Below are 17,970 nucleotides of genomic sequence, written 5' to 3'. Positions count from 1 at the left end.
CCCCTTGGGAGTATCCAGAGGAAAGTCTCTCTCACCTGCTTTCTCTCCTCTGCCTGACTCAGGAGGAAACCTTCGGCCAGGGCCACCGCCTGGGAACTGGTCTCTGCTCCGCATTCCCTCACCCAGCTCTCCATCTCCGGGGGAAGGACAGCCAGGAACTGCTCCAAGATCACCAGGTCCAGCATCTCAGCTTTCGTGTGCCTTTCCGGCTTCAGCCACTGGTGGCAAAAGTGGTAGAGTCGGCTGCAAACCTCTCGGGGTCCTTTGGCCTCCTGGCAGCAGAACTGCCTCATCTGCTGGCTCTTCACCTCTGAGCAGAGGGTGTCCTCCTCACCCAGGATCTTCTGCACTGGGTTTTCCCAGAACCCCCCACTGCTCCCAGTTTGGCTGCCATGGCCTCTTCCTGCTTCGGGACCAGCTGAATCTTGCTCATCCATCTGTGCTCTCAGGAAGCCTTTGAGAGATCGGAAGGAACCCTTTGGTCTTCTGACAAGTTCTGTCCGTCTTAATGAGAGGCCCTAGCAAATCCTACAAAGCAAATACATTGTTCTGTTACAGAATTGGGAGGACGGGGGGGGGGGGGACTGGTTCCCTGAGCAAGCATGGATGAGTCTTGCTGGGAACCAGGTGAGGATTGCACCGCATCCCAGACCATGAGCTATCTTTTTGAAAGGAAAGAGGAGGAAGAGGAGAAGAAATAAGTCTCTAGCCTTCTAGCCACGCAAAATGTGGAGGCAACTGAAGGGATTTCTGGGAGATTAATCAACCTGGTTTCTGCAGCCTTCTAGTCAATGCATGAAGTCAGAACCAACTGACAAGGGAGTGATTTGTGGGTCTAGTGGGGGTCCTCACCCGGGGGTCCTCAGGAGTTGCTCCCCCACTCCCCTGCTTCTGTCTCCTTTTCTTGTACTTGGACTCTCTGCCACTCTCCAGACAGACTCCTGGGGTGGAGTCACTTTTTTTTGCTCTGAGGGCCAGGTATTTATCTGGCCAACCCCCTAAAGGCAAAGTGGGAAAAGCCAAAGACATCTCCCTTAAAATTTAGGCGGGTGTTTTTTTTTTGGTTTTTTTTATTATTATTATTCTGTTAGATAGCTTAACACACACACAGCCGTTGATGCCAAGGTCCCTGGAGGTTCGGTGCGTAGCAGCGCCCATTTCCGGCTGCTTTGCCAGCAACAATCCCTTTGGGACAGAGAGGATGTGGTCCTGGGATGCCATGCTCTGGGTGCGAGGGGATTGCTGCAGTGGCCTCCGTGGGGAGCTGCCCTGGGAGACGACTGGGAAACTGGTCCCCATTGCAGCAGCCAGACTATGGGCTGGGATCCCTCTCTTTATTCCTGGCCTTTCCTGGGGAGGGGGCTAGTCCACCTCCTCGTCCAGCTTTGGAAAACCATTTGCACATGTTTCCTCTGTTGTGCAATGAGGCTGAGCAATGTCACACAGAGTTAAAGTCCCAGGGACTCCTTTGTTTAAAGAAGGGAGATCTTTTCTGAAGGGGGGGCGGAGGGCCAGATGAGTTTGGGATCCTCTGATCTCCAGGAAGGAGAGCGTGGCAGACCTGGCCCCTCCCGGATCAGGCCCCCCAGGCATCCTCCCCTGCTGCAGCCCTGGGGACCCCCCCCCCGTCTCCCCACTGCACCCTCGGGGGGGGGGGAGAGAGAGAAGACTCACCAGATCCCAGGAGGGGGACAGCGAGGCAGCCCTTGCAGGAGAGACCCCAAAGCGAGAAAAGGACTGGGGAGGGAGGGGCCCTGGCTCTGGAGGACCTGCCCCCCTTGCTTCCTGTCCTCTCTAGGAAGGCAGCTCACTTCCCTTTAACCCTTGCCAAGCTGAGTCCCTCCGGCTCAGCCCTCTCCCGCTTGGCAGAACCTCAGATTCTTATTATTTCTTATGGATTTAGGGGGCAGCTGCCCCCCTGGCTATGCCCATGCCCAGATATCCTTTGGGGGTGAGTCTCTTGGCTGGACTCTGAGCATCTCCCTCCCTTGGCCAGAAACCAGAGGAAGAGCTTGCAGGGAAAAGGGCTTTGCAGGAGGCAAGGAAGCTCCTCCTAGAATTCAGGAGTGGAGAGATAGGAGGGGATCCCAGGGTCATCTAGTCCAACTGAAGCCTTAGTTTACCGGGGATTCATTTGCCCGCTTGCCCCAGGACCGAGGAGAGAACAAAAGCACCAGGGAAGCAACTTCTTCTTTGGAGAAGAGTTTTATTGAGATCTGCACAGAGGCAGCCAGTGGAATACTTTCCAAAGACTGGCGGCCCCAATACACGTAAACAAGCATTCTTATACCTGAGAGCATACACCCGTCTTCCCAATCCCCCCAATCAGCTGGCAAGGTTATAACTTATTACCTTATATGGATAGCTAAGCCCCCCTCCCTTTCTTCTCTTGCGTTACTGAAGCAAGAAGCATGAAACAAGAAGCAGCTTCTGGCTTGCAGAACTGAAGCAATTGCGGTTTTTGCTAGCGCTTTACCACAACTGCAGAAGTTAGTTTGGGTGCAGATAATATTGAGTTTAACCCTTCCTTCTCCCTTCACAACCCCCAGCAATGCAGGAATCTCAGCTAAAGCATCCGTGGCAGATGGCCGTCCGATCTCTGCTCAGAAACCTCCAAGGAAGGAGAGTCCACCACCTCCCAAGGGAGACCTTTCCCCTGCCCAACTGCTCTTAGATGTCCCTCAAGGCAGCGGGTCCTGAGTTCTAGTCCTGCTGAAACAATCGCACTGGCTGCCAAGGAGGAACCAAGTAAATTTCAAAATAAATCCTAAATCTCATCATAAATGAATAATGCTTTCTCATGCATGCTTTTTATGCTAATAAAATGCTTAATTGCTAATTCAATGGACTGAAAATGGATTGTTGTTATTTTTATGTTTAGGGAAGCTTTTAATATTTGATGGACTATTGTATTTTAAAATTTTGTTGAAAGTCGCCCAGAGTGGCTGGGGAACCCAGCCAGGTTGGCGGGGTATAAATATATTATTATTATTATTATTATTATTATTATTATTATTATTATATGATTAGGAGAGTGTTCTCCTTTCGAAAGAGGCAGGTGGAATCTCCACTGTTGCTAATAGCATAACATTGAAAGGCTAGGGAAATATGGGGAGCCCTAGAGCATCTGCTTGGCATGCAGAATGTCCCAGGGTCAACCCCTGACATCTCCTGCAAGGGCTGGACGAAATCCCTGCCTGAAACTCTGGGGAGCTGCTGCCAGTCAGTGTAGGCCAGGGGTCCTCAAACTATGCCCCGTGGGCCGAATCCAGCCCTCCAGGGTCGTGAATCTGGCCTGCACGGCCATTTCAGAAACCGCCAAGTGTCTGAGGCTGAAAGCATCTCGCCACCCGCTCAGTCAGTCCCCATGCTGCGCTGAGGTATAGCACCGGTCTTGAAAGACCTACATTGGCTCCCAGTATGTTTCCGAGCACAATTCAAAGTGTTGGTGCTGACCTTGAAAGCACTAAATGGCCTCGGTCCTGTATACCTGAAGGAACGTCTCCACCCCCATCGTTCTGCCTGGACATGGAGGCCCAGTGCTGAGGGCCTTCTGGCGGTTCCTTCATTGCGAGAAGCAAAGCTACAGGGAACCAGGCAGAGGGCCTTCTCGGTAATGGCGCCCACCCTGTGGAACGCCCTCCTATCAGATGTCAAAGTGATAAACAACTACCTGAGATTCAGAAGACATCTTAAGGCAGCCCTGTTCAGGGAAGTTTTTAATGTGTGACATTTTAGTGTATTTTTGGTCGCTGTGGAAGCCGCCCAGAGTGGCTGGGGAAACCCAGCCAGATGGACGGGGTACAAATAATAAATTATTATTATTATTAGGTAAACGCTACCAGTGTTGGTGCTGCTTTCCCCCACTGCCAGCCTCAAAACCAGGTCGGGGAGTAGCGCGAAGGTGTCGCACGCCTTCCCGCTGCCCCCCAAGCCTGTGGGGCTGGCGGTGGGGGGAAGCGCTGCTTTCCCCCACCGCCAGCCTCAAAGACTAGACTCTCCTGGCTTCAGCGAAAGCAGCGCAAAGCCTCCGGAGCGCAGGATTCAGAGGCTTCGGGTTGCTATCGCTGAAGCCAGGGAGCCTGCATTCGCTCCATAGGACGTACACACATTTCCCCTTAATTTTGAGAAGTTGAGAAGAACTGACAGTCTAACGTTTGCTGGAGCCAGAACAAGACCTCTTGCTCCAGGTGATGCAGAGCTGCCAGGAAGCTGCCTTTTAAAAAAGTAATACTTTGAGCCCGTAGTTCAATTTCCCAGCAGCTCCCCTTGCCCCGGAGACACTTCTAGCATTTCATCTCCTCTACCTGTGGCATTGTTCAGCAGTGGGGAAAGTGACCTCTTCACACCGGATGTCCATTTGGTATGGTCCTGCTCATTGTGTTTGTCTTTCATTTGTTCTCCTCTGTGTGTTGCCAGTAGACGCCACAATTCTGTGGGTACTCTAGGTGGTGCAGAAAGCACCTAGAAGCTCCCTAGAGGTTGAAGTGCAGATCAAACTTCAGTTTTGCGCTCTATTAATTCCAGTTAGCAGTACTGGGGGTGGTTCAGATTCTGGGGCAGTGCTTTTGGCCATCAGAGGGTGTCACAGGGCCAGCCTACTTTCCCTTTAAAGCCAATTGGGTCTCCAGCTGGTTTTGGATTACAACTCCCATCATCCCTAACTAGCAGGACCAATGGGGAGGGATTATGGGAACTGTAGTCCGGGAGTTGCTGGAGACCCAAGTTTGGCCCGTAAGGATTGGACCTGTCCACATTTGTATTTTCTTGTATTTTGTTTTCCTCCTTTGTGCGTTTTTTTTTTTTTTAAGAGGGCAAATTGAAAGAGAAATTGTATGGTAAGTTGCGAAATAATAAAAGGTTGCGTTTGAAAAACACAAACAAACCTGGGGGGTGGCCTTGTAATCATTTTACACTTAGTTAACCCTTTCCTTATGACCCAGTATGATGTCACACACCTAGGAGGGCTAACGCCACATACCTCCCCCCTTAAGAAGATTGACTCAGGAGGGATAACTTAACCTACCATATTTTTCGCTCTATAACACGCACCTGACCATAAGACGCACGTAGTTTTTAGAGGAGGAAAAGAAGAAGAAAATATTCTAAACGAAACAGTGGATGTATGATTTTTGTGGTTCATGCTGTGGCCACAGACATGTGATCTGATGGTGAATTTGGGGTGACCCAGTGCAAAAATCCTGAGGATCCATGTGGATCCGTGCTTTGTGACCATGTTTTAAGTGGGGAGGGAAGGAAAAGCACTCAAGGGACAAGGAACACTCGTGGGGTGGGTGGAGAAGGATCTTTTCGGCGAGCTGAGCGGGGAGGAGGGAGGGAAAGAGCACTGTTGCTTTAAAGGTATACTTAAGGTATTTTCCATTTAACAGTTTGCCGCCTTTTCCTTCCGCTCCTTGTTTTGAGGCAGAATAGATTTGAGCAAGTGAGGAGGACTTGGATTGCAGGGGATTCGCCATTAGCTGTGTAAAAGTGCTCCTCCTTGCAGCCTTCTACTTTGTTTGTACACGTGGCTACTAGTATCAGGTTCAGTTTGAGTGATAAGCAGCCACCAGCAGCAATAGAATGGAGCACAAAAAAGCGGTAGGGGCACTAGGACCCAGACAATGCTCAAATCTATCCTGCCTGAAAACAAGCTACAGAAGTAAAAAAGCACCTCCAGCTCCCGTCCCCAGCGGATCAGCTGAGACAGCGGGGGATTTGCATAGTTTTCCCCTCTCCCTCATCCCATGCCTTCCCCAGCCTTTTTTTTTTCTTTTTACTTCCTGGTTTTCACTGCGCTCATGGCTCAGAGCTCGAGGTTGGGGGTTTTTTCGCTGCTGGTTGCTTAATTTTTTTCCTTCCCGATCCAACCCCTCCTGTGCCTTGCCGTCCCTCTCCAGCCTCATTGCTCCGTTTAGAGAGCGCATGGACCTTTGCTAGCTGAGGCTGCAGCAGCTGTTGCTGGCTACGCAACGCTTTTAAAAGCGCCTGCTGGCGTTTAACCGCCTGCCTCCTTCCGGCTCGATATGGCTCCCGTCTGTCCCTCCTCCTGTGTAAGCGGCTGCTGCCCGCTTTGCTGCCACGGCTCTCCTTCCCTCCCTCCTCCCCAGCTCCTCCGTAGGTTGCTTTAAAGCAAGCAAAGTGAGGACAGACGCTTTGCTTGACTGACGGCAGCCAGGGCTCCAGTCCAGTGCATTCGCTCTGTAACACGTACAGGCATTTTCCCTTACTTTCTAGGAGCAAAAAAGTGCGTGTTATGGAGTGAAAATTACAGTAGTTATTCTCCTGATCAATCAGCATTACATATCTAATGCAAATAAACATTTACTAATCTGTTATTACACCCTTCACATCCCACATAACATTGGTACATCAATTACTTTGTTCTGGCAAAATATACATTTATACATAAAACCTGATATATCTTAGGTATTCAGTTAACTACAGAAAAATTATAACTGTGCACTGGTTAACTTTCAACCGCAGGTCTTTTTGATAAGGCATCTGCAATGGTGTTCAGGGACCCTTTTACATTTTTAATTGTAAAATTAAAGTCTTGCAGCGATAGGGCCCACCTCATCAACTTACTGTTCTTCATTGTTCTCAACCACAGCAAGGGTGAATGGTCAGTACATAAGCTAAAAGTTCGGCCCCAGATGTACGGCTTCAGTTTCTATAATGCCCACACGATGGCAAGGCATTCCTTCTCGATGGTCGAAAATGTCTTTCCTTCGGAAGTAATTTCTTGCTTATGAAGGTGATCGGACGCAGTTCGTCCTTCTCTAAGTGTTGACACAGTATGGCCCCGATCCTGGCATTAGAGGCATCGGTGAAGACGGTGAACTCACGATCATAATTAGGAGCAAGAAGGACTGGTCCTGACGTCAAGGCGCTTTTTAAGGCATCAAAGGCCTGCTGACACGCTGCTGTCCATTTAACCTTATCTGGCTCCTTCTTCCGAGTTAGGTCAGATAAAGGCGCTGCTAACTCACTAAATTTTGGAATAAATTTTCGATAATAACCGGCTAGTCCTAGGAAAGCTCTGACTTTCTTCTTGGAGGTAGGGGTAGGCCATTTTGAAATGGCTTCTACCTTTTTTTTTTATATATATATAAATTTTTATTAAGTTTTTCTTTTACAAATAGTTCGTACCATCATGATTACATGTTTGCTGTTTTTTGAACTTCCATCGGCACCTCCCTCAATCATCCATTTTTCTTATTTTCCCGCATTTTCTTTATGATATTGCCAATTTAACAATAACCTTCCATATCTATTTCTTTTTTACAATATACCTTGTTTTTTTCACAAAGCCTCTTTAAAAGCCACTAGCGTTGTCTGTTCGTCACATATAGTTTTCAGATATTCCGTAAACTTTCCCCAGTCCTCGATGAATTTGTGATCTTTCTGATATCTAATTTTCCCAGTCATTTTATCCAGTTCTGCATAGTCCATAAGTTTCATTCTCCACTCATTCAATGTCGGTAGCTCCTCTTGTTTCCATTTTTGGGCCATCAATGTTCTTGCCGCTGTTACTGCATACTGAAAAAGTTTATAATCGCTTCTATTTATCTCACTTCCTGTTATTCCTAACAAAAAGGCTTCTGGTTTTTTAACAAATGTATATTTAAACATCTTTTTCAATTCATTGTAAATCATTTCCCAGAAACCCTTTACCTTCTTACATTCCCACCACATATGAAAAAAAGACCCTTCTTTTTCTTTGCATTTCCAACACTTATTACATGTCTTATACATTTTTGCTAACTTTACGGGTGTAATATACCATCTATATACCATTTTCATAACATTCGCCTTTAACGTCGTAGATGCAGTAAATTTCATATTTTCATTCCATACCTTTTCCCAGTCGTCCAATTGTATATTATAACCAAAATCTCTGGCCCAATGTATCATAACCGACTTTATCTCCTCATCCTTTGTTTGCCATTCCAAAAGTATTTTATACATTTTTGACATTATCTTAACATCATTATCAATTATTTCTGTTTGAAATTTCGATTCTTTCTCTGTATATCCCCTCTCTTTAAGGTCCTTTTTGAACCTTTCGTTTATTTGCAAGTAATGTAACCAATCGTAAACATGCTCTTTAACTTGCTCGTATGGTTTCATTTTCCATTTCCCCCCTTCTTTAGTTACTAACTCACCATAAGTTATCCAATTCTTTCTCATATTGATTTTCTTTACACTTATTACCTCTAGTGGTGACAACCAGTGCGGAACTTTGGGTTCTAATATGTTTCTATACCTCTCCCATATTTCCATTATGGAGCTCCTAAAAATATGATTGTCAAAACCTTTATGGCTTTTCTTCTTCTCCAACCATAAGTAAGCGTGCCAACCAAATCTAAGGTAGAAGCCAAGGTAGAAGGTAGAAATGGCTTCTACCTTTGTCTCTAAAGGTTTCATCACTCCTCCTCCCAACATGTGTCCCAGGTATTGAATAATCGAGCCCCCTATCTGTCATTTGCTAGCTTTGATGGTTAAGCACGCCTCTTTAATTCGCTGTAGCACTATCCCTAAGTGCTCTTTGTGTTTATCCCAAGTTGGACTGTACACAGCAATATCGTCTAAATAAGCAACTGTGAACCCTCGTAATCCGTTCAGGAATTTGTCCACCAGTCGCTGAAAAGTGGCTGGCACATTCTTTAAACTCAAACTGCCCTAAGCGACTTCTAAACACAGTTTTCTCCTGGTTCCTAGGGTCCATTTTTACTTGATAGTATCCCTTTGTTAAGTCTAAGCAGGTGATGTAATGACACTGGCCTATAGCTTCGATCAGGTTATCTAAATGTGGCATTGGATATGCATCTGCTTTAGTGACATGGTTCAGCTTCCTATAATCCAGGCAAAATCGGATAGATCCCTCAGGTTTGTCTAACAACACTTTGGATGCTACCCAGGGGCTTTCCAAAGGGGTTATGATCCCTGCCTTCAAGATCTCCCTTACCTCATTGCTAACTTTCCCCACATATTCTCCTGTTATCCTATAGGGGGTTACAGCAATGGGCTCGGCATCCCCGGTGTCGATATGATGTACAACTCCCTTAGCTCTACCTGGAGTATTACTGAAAATTTCCTTATCATACCAGGTTTTCTGCTTTGTTTGGGCTGCCTCAAAACAATTAATTAAATCAGCATCCTCTTTCTGTTCTTGGGCCAAACTAGGTTTTTGGTTTTTTGTAAAAGGAACCAGCAGGGCTTCATTTCTCCCCTCAGAGATCTGTTCCTCACCTCAGGTCTCCTTTGGCAACAGTAGCATTCCCCTCAGCATTGGGTGACTGTTGACACCCCTTGGAGTGAGTACTACAAAAGAACTCTGTTCATGCTCTAAGAGATCCCATCCGATCAGCACAGCAGTGGGAATCTCCTCAGAAATGGCAACCTGCCACTGTCCTGACCAATCTTGGAACTTAACATGGATCTCTGCAACAAGTAATACCTCAGGCTGCTTTGAAATTCCTTTTAATCACATAACTTTCCCTGGAATTATTTTGGTGGGACAGATTATCTCTGGGTGGACAATAGTGACTTGCGAGCCTGTATCTTTTAACCCTAGAAATCTCCTCCCTTCAATCCAAATAATTTCCCCAGCGTTTTTCAAAAAAAGGTTGTCTTGTTTAATGGCATAGCAATGTGCCACTTTAGCCTCCACCACTTCAGCAGGCTTCGGCCTATCCTGATTAGCTTGGCTCTCCTCAGCTGCTTTGATACAATATGTCTTTTTTGGAGGGCTAATATTGACAGACTTTTCCCCTCCAGCTCTACAATTAAACTTTTTGTGGCCAAGTTTTCCACATCCCCAGCACTTCGGTTCTTTGGGATTTGTATAATTTGTTTTCCACCCTTTCTCCTCAGTGAGACTGGTCTTTGCTTGGGCCTTGTCATTTTGCCCTTTTGACAATGGCCTATTTCCCTTGTCTGTCTCTGAAGATGGGTTTCCCTTTGCCTGTTGGAATCTATTTCTGGTAGTCCCCCACACCAGTGTGGTGTAGTGGTTAAGAGCAGTGGACTCGTAATCTGGGGAACCGGGTTCGCGTCTCTGCTCCTCCACATGCAGCTGCTGGGGGACCTTGGGCCAGTCACACTTCTTTGAAGTCTCTCAGCCCCACTCACCTCACAGAGTGTTTGTTGTGGGGGAGGAAGGGAAAGGAGAATGTTAGCCGCTTTGAGACTCCTTAAAGGGAGTGAAAGGCGGGATATCAAATCCAAACTCTTCTTCTTCTTCTTCTTTCCCGCCAAAACTTGGTTCATCAAACCTATGGTCCCTTATTTCATTTATTCGGTCAGCTAAGTTAGCGGCTTCTTGAAGTGATCGAGGGTGTCTTTCCTTTATAAGATATTTTAATTGGCCGTTTATCATTTTATAAAATTGTTCCAGAGGAAACACTTCTCTGATTTTTGGAACGGAGTCTGCCCTCTCCTGTTCTAACCATTTTGTGAGGTAGTTTGAGATTTTAGCCCCAAACTGAGCGTATGTCTCCTCCCTCACTTTAGTCACACTTCTAAATTTCTTTCTCAGTTGTTCTAGGGTAATCCCAAACCTGGTATATATTAGTTGCTTAAACATATCAACATTTTTGGATTGGTCCTCAGTCATTTGGGCATAGATTTCAGCTAATGCACCACTTATTTTGGCTCTAAGTATCTTCATCTTATCTTCATCTTTCACTTGAAAATTTTGACAAACTCTTTCAAATGATATAATAAAAGCCTCAGGGCTATCTTTTCCCTTAAATACAGGAAAACGCTTTAAATCTACCTTCACTTGAGTTTGACTACTGGTGTTATTACTATTATTTTGATTTTCCATAGCTGCTAATTCCAGTTTCCTCATCTCCAGCTGAAATTACATTCTTTCACTCTCACTTTCCCTCTCCTGCTCAGCTCTCATTCTTTCGCTCTCCTGCTAAGCCCTAATTCTTTAGCTCTCACTTTAGGCTTTAATTCTTTCTATTTCTTGTACAGATCTAATCTTTTCTAATTCCAATTTATATTCTTCTTCTAACTTCCACTTTACAAAGTCTTCAGAGAATTTTGCACCTCCTGCCTCAGGTTGAATGTTAGTTACATTTTCTAAACACTGCTCTTCCCTCTGAGGATTTCCATTCTCCTCTCCTTCAGAACTTTCATAAGTTGTTTCCCTCACAGGGTTTCTTATCTTTTTGGGCGGCATAATGTGTGAGTGAGAATTGTCAGTAAATTAACAAAATAAGAGAAATTTCCTCTCAGTACCGTTCCCTCTGGCTAGGCTTCTCTCAAGACTCTGGTCCCAAAGTTCTGCTATGGGTTTTCTCTCTAACCCTTCAAGCTTACTTCCTCTGACCACGAGCCTAAACCCTCTGCCAGAACAGATTTTGAGCTCTCTTTTTCCTTGTTATTTTGGCTTTGTGGCTTACCTTGGGTATTTTACAACTACACACTCAGGCTAGGTAATCACTTCACAGATTTACCCTTCCCCCTCCAGGAGTATTGTTTTCCCCAACACAGGCGTATCTATCTGATCCTGCCTCAAACATATTGATTTGGATCCCACTGCTGCCGTCGCTTTTTTGGTGACTAGGCGCAGCAATCTAAATATCCCACCACAGGGTATTGAATGGATCTCACAGGCGTATTGATATTATTCCACCGCTGCCAACACTTTTGTGGCGTTCACACAGGGTCCCCAGACGTTTGACGGTCTATTGATCCCTGTGCCACCACTGGATAGCTTCCCCGCTGCCACCAACCCGTTTCTCTCAGGTACACACTGCATCTAGACAGTTGTTAACATTAAACCAAATAAAAAAGTTTATTTTATAAGCATTAACAAGTTTATGGTTTGAGATAATTTTTCTTGTCAGTTTCTTAACCTTAGTTTCATTACCAGCCTATACCTTCCTAATACCTTCTAACTGATTATCCCAGCTGTTTAACCGACTCCTCTTAACAGATTCTCTCACTCTCTCGCATCAAACTAGCCCAACCCACAGACTTATCCTCCCTCTCCCTTCTCTAACTCCTGACCCACTTCTTAACAACTCTAACTCCTCCCCTTGGGTTCCTATTGGTTAATCATTTTACACTTAGTTAACCCTTTCCTTATGACCTAGTATGATGCCATACACCTAGGAGGGCAAACGCCACAGGCCAAATTAAATATTTCATGGGGGGGAGACGCCTAGGTCTTTAAATATTGGCACATATTCCTACACCCACAGGTCATATTCCTACACCCACAGGTCTCAGGATGGTTACAACATAAAAACACAAAACACCACATGTTCAAAAGGCATTAGATGTCAATCAGCCAAACACAAGGTAATAAAGGTGCAGATTTCTTAGCTCCTAAAGCTGTAAAATGGTTTTTCCGACCTTTGAATGGATTCTTTTATGGGAAGTGAGAGAGGAGCTTTGACTGAAGCTCTTTCCACATTCCACACACTGATAGGGTTTCTCCCCTGTATGAATTATGTGATGAGAAGTGAGACTATTGCTGTGACTAAAGCTCTTTCCACATTCCATGCACTGATAGGGTTTCTCCCCTGTATGAATTCTTTGATGAGAAGTGAGACTATTGCTGTGACTAAAGCTCTTTCCACATTCCATGCACTGATAGGGCTTCTCCCCTGTATGAATTCTTCGATGGGAAGTGAGAATGTACTTCTTCCTGAAGCTCTTTCCACATTCCACACACTGATAGGGTTTCTCCCCTGTATGAATTCTTTGATGGGAAGTGAGACTGAAGCTGTGACTGAAGCTCTTTCCACATTCTACACACTGAAAGGGTTTCTCCCGTGTATGAATTAGCTTATGGGAAGTGAGACCGGAGCTGTGACTGAAGCTCTTTCCACATTCTACACACTGATAAGGTTTCTCACCTGTATGAATTTTTTGATGGGAAGTGAGATGGGAGCTCTTCATGAAGCTCTTTCCACATTCCACACACTGATAGGGTTTCTCCCCTGTATGAATTCTTTGATGGCAAGTGAGATCGCAGCTCTTCCTGAAGCTCTTTCCACATTCCACACACTGATAGGGTTTCTCCCCTGTATGAATTCTTTGATGGGCAGTGAGATGGGAGCTCTGACTGAACCATTTTCCACATTCCACACACTGATAGGGTTTCTCCCCTGTATGAATTCTCTGATGGGAGGTGAGACTGTGGCTGTCACTGAAGCTCTTTCCACATTCCACACACTGATATGGTTTCACCCCTGTATGAATTCTTTGATGTGAAGTGAGACTGCGGCTGTTACTGAAGCTCTTTCCACATTCCACACACTGATAGGGTTTCTCTCCTGTATGAATTCTTTGATGGCAAGTGAGATCGCAGCTCTTCCTGAAACTCTTTCCACATTCCACACACTGATATGGTTTCTTTCCAATGAGATTTTGTTGATGGGAAGTGGAATGGGAGCTCTGACTGCAGCTTTCTCCACACTCTAAATTTTCACGTGGCTTCTCCTCTCTGGGGATTTTATCGTGGTCACCTTTGTTTTCGATTTCCGATTCATCACAATCTGCAATGCAGACAAAAAGGGTTAGAGCCTCAGAGAAGAACTGAAGGGAGTTGGGTGTGTGTTCATTACCTGTGTTGTTTGTCATTAACCAACATATTTATTATGATATTCTGATGTGTTGTTGAATGTTGCTTTGTTTGATATAGAGTAGTGGTCAAAATTGCAGAAGCCTTTGGAGAAAAATTTCAGAGGCTTGATGGCTCAAAACTCTGCTTCTTTTGGAGTAATATTATAAAATTATATATCAATGGAAAGATAATTTAATTTAATCAAGAATGCAATTCAACAAAGTTTGTTTGATTACCCGTATTCTATCAAACATTATAGCGAAAAAACCAGAAAAAGGAAGCACAACTTGCTTAGGTTGACTTTTGTCAGTGTGTTACGTGATTGCTAACAAGTTGGTTGGTTTTCTGTCTTCTTTCATTTAGTTAGGTTGAACAACATAATAAAATTAAAGAAATAGCACAAAGAGTTGACGGGTCACCCAGAAAGCGATGTAAAATAGTACTGTTAAGTGAACAGGGCTACGGTTATGAAGAAATTAGAAGAAAGATTGTGGAAAACATAACCAAAGCTGGCCTTTCTATATTTTTGAAGACGTATATGGAGACTCAGTCACTAAAAAATCAGACTGGTTAAGGCAGGAAAAGGTGCACAAAGGCAAGTGACGATCGAATTCTAAGGAAAAAGCCATTGTTATCTCTCAAGCAAAGCTTGAAAGACTAAACCCTTGTTAAGTGGACAGTGGAAGAATGGGACAGTGTTATTTGGAGGGATGAGACCCAAATCTCCTTGCTTGGTAGTGATGGCATGAAATACGCGAGGAGAAGAATCAGAGAACATTTACATCCTATTTGCATTACACCGACCGTGAAACACCCAGATAGTGTGATGATCTGGGGTTGTATGGCAGCAAAAGGTGTGGGCAGAATTTGCGTCATTAATGGAAATGTAAATGCCCCCAAATACATAAGGGAAATACCTTAGCCCAAACTGAAGCGTTCCACAGGTGATATTTTCCCTGATACTGAAGCATTTATATATATATATATATATATAATTTATTTATTTATTTATTTTTCTATTTCAACAAGATTCAGCTCCATGTCATGTTGCTGCTGTGTGCAAGCGGTGCTTTCAAGATAATTCTATTCCACTGCCAGAATGTCCTGGGAATAGCTCAGATTTTAACCCAATCGGAAATCTATGGGGCCGACTAAAGAAACTTGTTAATCAAAGGCAACCCAGCAATAAAGCCCAATTAATAGAGGCAATAATTCAGTCTTGGTTTCACATTCTCAGAGCTGCAGAACTAAAAACTTCATGGAAAGGCATTGTAAGGCCGTAATTAAAGCTAATTAATTAATTATGTTAATTAATCAATTTTAATTAATTAATTAATTTAATTAATTAATTTTAATTAATTAAAACTCCTTCATGGATCACTGCCTTGCCATGGCGAAGGGGCTTAAATAACTCAGAGAAGCTATGAACTATGCCATGCAGGGCCACCCAAGATAGACAGGTCATAGTGGAGAGTTTTGACCAAACGTGATCCACCTGGAGCAGGAACCGGCAAGCCACTCCAGTATCCCTGCCAAGAAAACTCCATGGACAAAGACAACAGGCATATAAAAGTTATGACGCTGGAAGATGAGCCCCTCAGGTCGGAAGGTGTCCAACATGCTACTGAGGAAGAGCGGAGGACAAGTACAAGTAGATTCAGAGCTGATGAAGCAGCTGGGCCAAAGCAGAAAGGACGCTGAGTTGCGGATATGCCTGGAAGCGAAAGGAAAGTCCAATGCTGTAAAGAAAAATATTGCATAGGAACCTGGAATGTAAGAACCATGAACTTGGATGTGGTCAAAAATGAGATGGCAAGAATATTGACATCCTGGGCATCAGTGAACTAAAATGGAAGGGAATGGGCAAATTCAGTTCGGATGACCATCATATCTACTACTGTGGGCAAGAAACCCATAAAAGAAATGGAGTGGCCCTCATAGTCAACAAAAGAGTGGTGAAAGCTGTACTGGGATGCAATCTCAAAAATGATAGAATGATCTCGATACGAATCCAAGGCAGACCTTTTAACATCACAGTAATCCAAGTTTATGCACCAACCACTGGTGCTGAAGAAACTGAAATTGACCAATTCTATGAAGACTTACAACACCTTATAGAAGTGACACCAAAGAAGGATGTTCTTCTCATTATAGGGGATTGGAATGCTAAAGTAGGGAGTCAGGAGATAAAAGGAACAACTGGCAAGTTTGGCCTTGGAGTTCAAAACGAAGCAGGGCAAAGGCTAATACAGTTCTGCCAAGAGAACAAGCTGGTCATCACCAACACTCTTTTCCAACAACACAAGAGACGACTCTACACATGGACATCACCAGATGGGCAGCATTGAAATCACATTGATTATATTCTCTGCAGCCAAAGATGGAGAAGCTCTATACAGTTAGCAAAAACAAGACCTGGAGCTGACTGTGGCTCAGATCATCAGCTTCTTATAGCAAAATTCAAGCTTAAACTGAAGAAAGTAGGAAAAACCACTGGGCTGGTAAGATACAATCTAAGTCAAATCCCTTAAGAATACACAGTGGAAGTGAGGAACAGGTTTAAGGATTTAGATTTGGTGGACAGAGTGCCTGAAGAACTGTGGATGGAGGCTCGTAACATTATACAGGAGGCAGCAACGAAAACCATCCCAATGAAAAGGAAATGCAAGAAAGCAAAGTGGCTGTCCAATGAGGCCTTACAAATAGCGGGGGAGAGAAGGCAAGCAAAATGTGAGGGAGATAGTGAAAGATACAGGAAATTGAATGCAGATTTCCAAAAAATAGCAAGGAGAGACAAGAAGGCCTTCTTAAACGAGCAATGCAAAGAAATAGAGGAAAACAATAGAATGGGAAAAACCAGAGATCTGTTCAAGAAAATTGGAGATATGAAAGGAACATTTCGTACAAAGATTACTGTAATAAAAGACAAAAGTGGAAAGGACCTATCTGAAGCAGAAGATATCAAGAAGAGGTGGCAAGAATACACAGAGGAACTATACCAGAAAGAAATGGATGCCTCGTATACCCCAAGTAGTGTGGTTGCTGACCTTGACCCTGACATCCTGGAGAGTGAAGTCAAATGGGCCTTAGAAAGCACTGCAAATAACAAGGCCAGTGGAAGTGATGGTATTCCAGCTGAACTATTTAACATTTTAAAAGATGATGCTGTTAAGGTGGTACACTCAATATGCCAGCAAATTTGGAAAACTCAGCAGTGGCCAGAGGATTGGAGAAGATCAGTCTACATCCCAATCCCAAAGAAGGGCAGTGCCAAAGAATGCTCCAACTACCGCACAATTGCACTCATTTCACACGCTAGCAAGGTTATGCTTAAAATCCTACAAGGCAGGCTTAAGCAGTATGTGGACCGAGAACTCCCAGAAGTGCAAGCTGGATTTAGAAGGGGCAGAGGAACCAGAGACCAAATTGCAAACATGCGCTGGATTATGGAGAAAGCTAGAGAGTTCCAGAAAGACATCTACCTCTGCTTCATTGACTATGCAAAAGCCTTTGACGGTGTCGACCACAGCAAACTATGGCAAGTTCTTAAAGAAATGGGAGTGCCTGATCACCTCATCTGTCTCCTGAGAAATCTCTATGTGGGACAAGAAGCTACAGTTTTAACTGGATATGGAACAACTGACTGGTTCAAAATTGGGAAAGGAGTACGGCAAGGCTGTATATTGTCTCCCTGCATATTTAACTTATATGCAGAATTCATTGTGGGAGCCAGGAAGTCATGGCAAAGGCTTGTAGCGCCACCTGGTGCCTTGCTGACCTCGGTGACCAGCATGTCCGTGCCTTACAATGTATTAGAATGTATTGACCTTAAAAGGAGTTGTATTTCCTCTGAGCAGTGATTGACCAATGGGGCGAGGGGGGGGGGAAAGCCATGACCGGATGAGGTAACGTGAGACATTGGAATGCAGCCATGCGGCTGGGGAGAACAAAGGATAATAAAAAGTGACCGGAGAGGAGAAGAAGTCTGAATGAGCTGCCCTCCGTCCATGGAAATATTGCTGGCTCTCTGTGTCTTTATTTTATGCTAAACAAGCGCCATTGTGACGGCTGGCTTCGTCAATTCATCATGCAAAAGGCTGGGCTGGATGAATCCCAAGCCGGAATTAAGATTGCCGGAAGAAATATCAGATATGCAGATGACACAACCTTGATGGCAGAAAGTGAGGAGGAATTAAAGAACCTTTAATGAGGGTGAAAGAGGAGAGCGCAAAATATGGTCTGAAGCTCAACATCAAAAAAATGAAGATCATGGCCACTGGGCCCATCACCTCCTGGCAAATAGAAGGGGAAGAAATGGAGGCAGTGAGAGATTTTACTTCCTTGGGCTCCATGATCACTGCAGATGGTGATAGCAG

The 17,970-nt window shown here is 44.7% G+C and overlaps 2 protein-coding genes across 2 annotated transcripts in view; both read right to left on the bottom strand.

The window, feature by feature from the left end:
- Positions 1–293, bottom strand: part of LOC310761834 (uncharacterized protein) — a gene marked incomplete at its 5' end in the record, with an annotated part of 70,590 nt that extends 70,297 nt beyond the window's left edge. The window contains one exon of the mRNA XM_083612031.1: positions 36–293. Within this exon, the coding sequence (XP_083468157.1) occupies positions 36–293 (258 nt within the window). The remainder of the gene's footprint in view (positions 1–35) is intronic.
- Positions 294–12,252: 11,959 nt separating this feature from the next.
- The window catches only part of LOC310760763 (uncharacterized protein), a 36,411-nt gene continuing 30,693 nt past the window's right edge, over positions 12,253–17,970 (bottom strand). The window contains exon 6 of the mRNA XM_083609915.1: positions 12,253–13,526. Coding sequence (XP_083466041.1) covers positions 12,352–13,526 — 1,175 coding nt within the window. The 3' untranslated portion in view covers positions 12,253–12,351. The remainder of the gene's footprint in view (positions 13,527–17,970) is intronic.

The sequence above is a fragment of the Podarcis filfolensis genome (genome assembly GCF_964270895.1).
Source record: "Podarcis filfolensis genome assembly, chromosome: 4".
In the NCBI taxonomy this organism is placed as follows: Eukaryota; Metazoa; Chordata; class Lepidosauria; order Squamata; family Lacertidae; genus Podarcis; species Podarcis filfolensis.
Note: the sequence above shows the minus strand (reverse complement) of the source record. Positions and strands in the feature narration are given on the sequence as shown.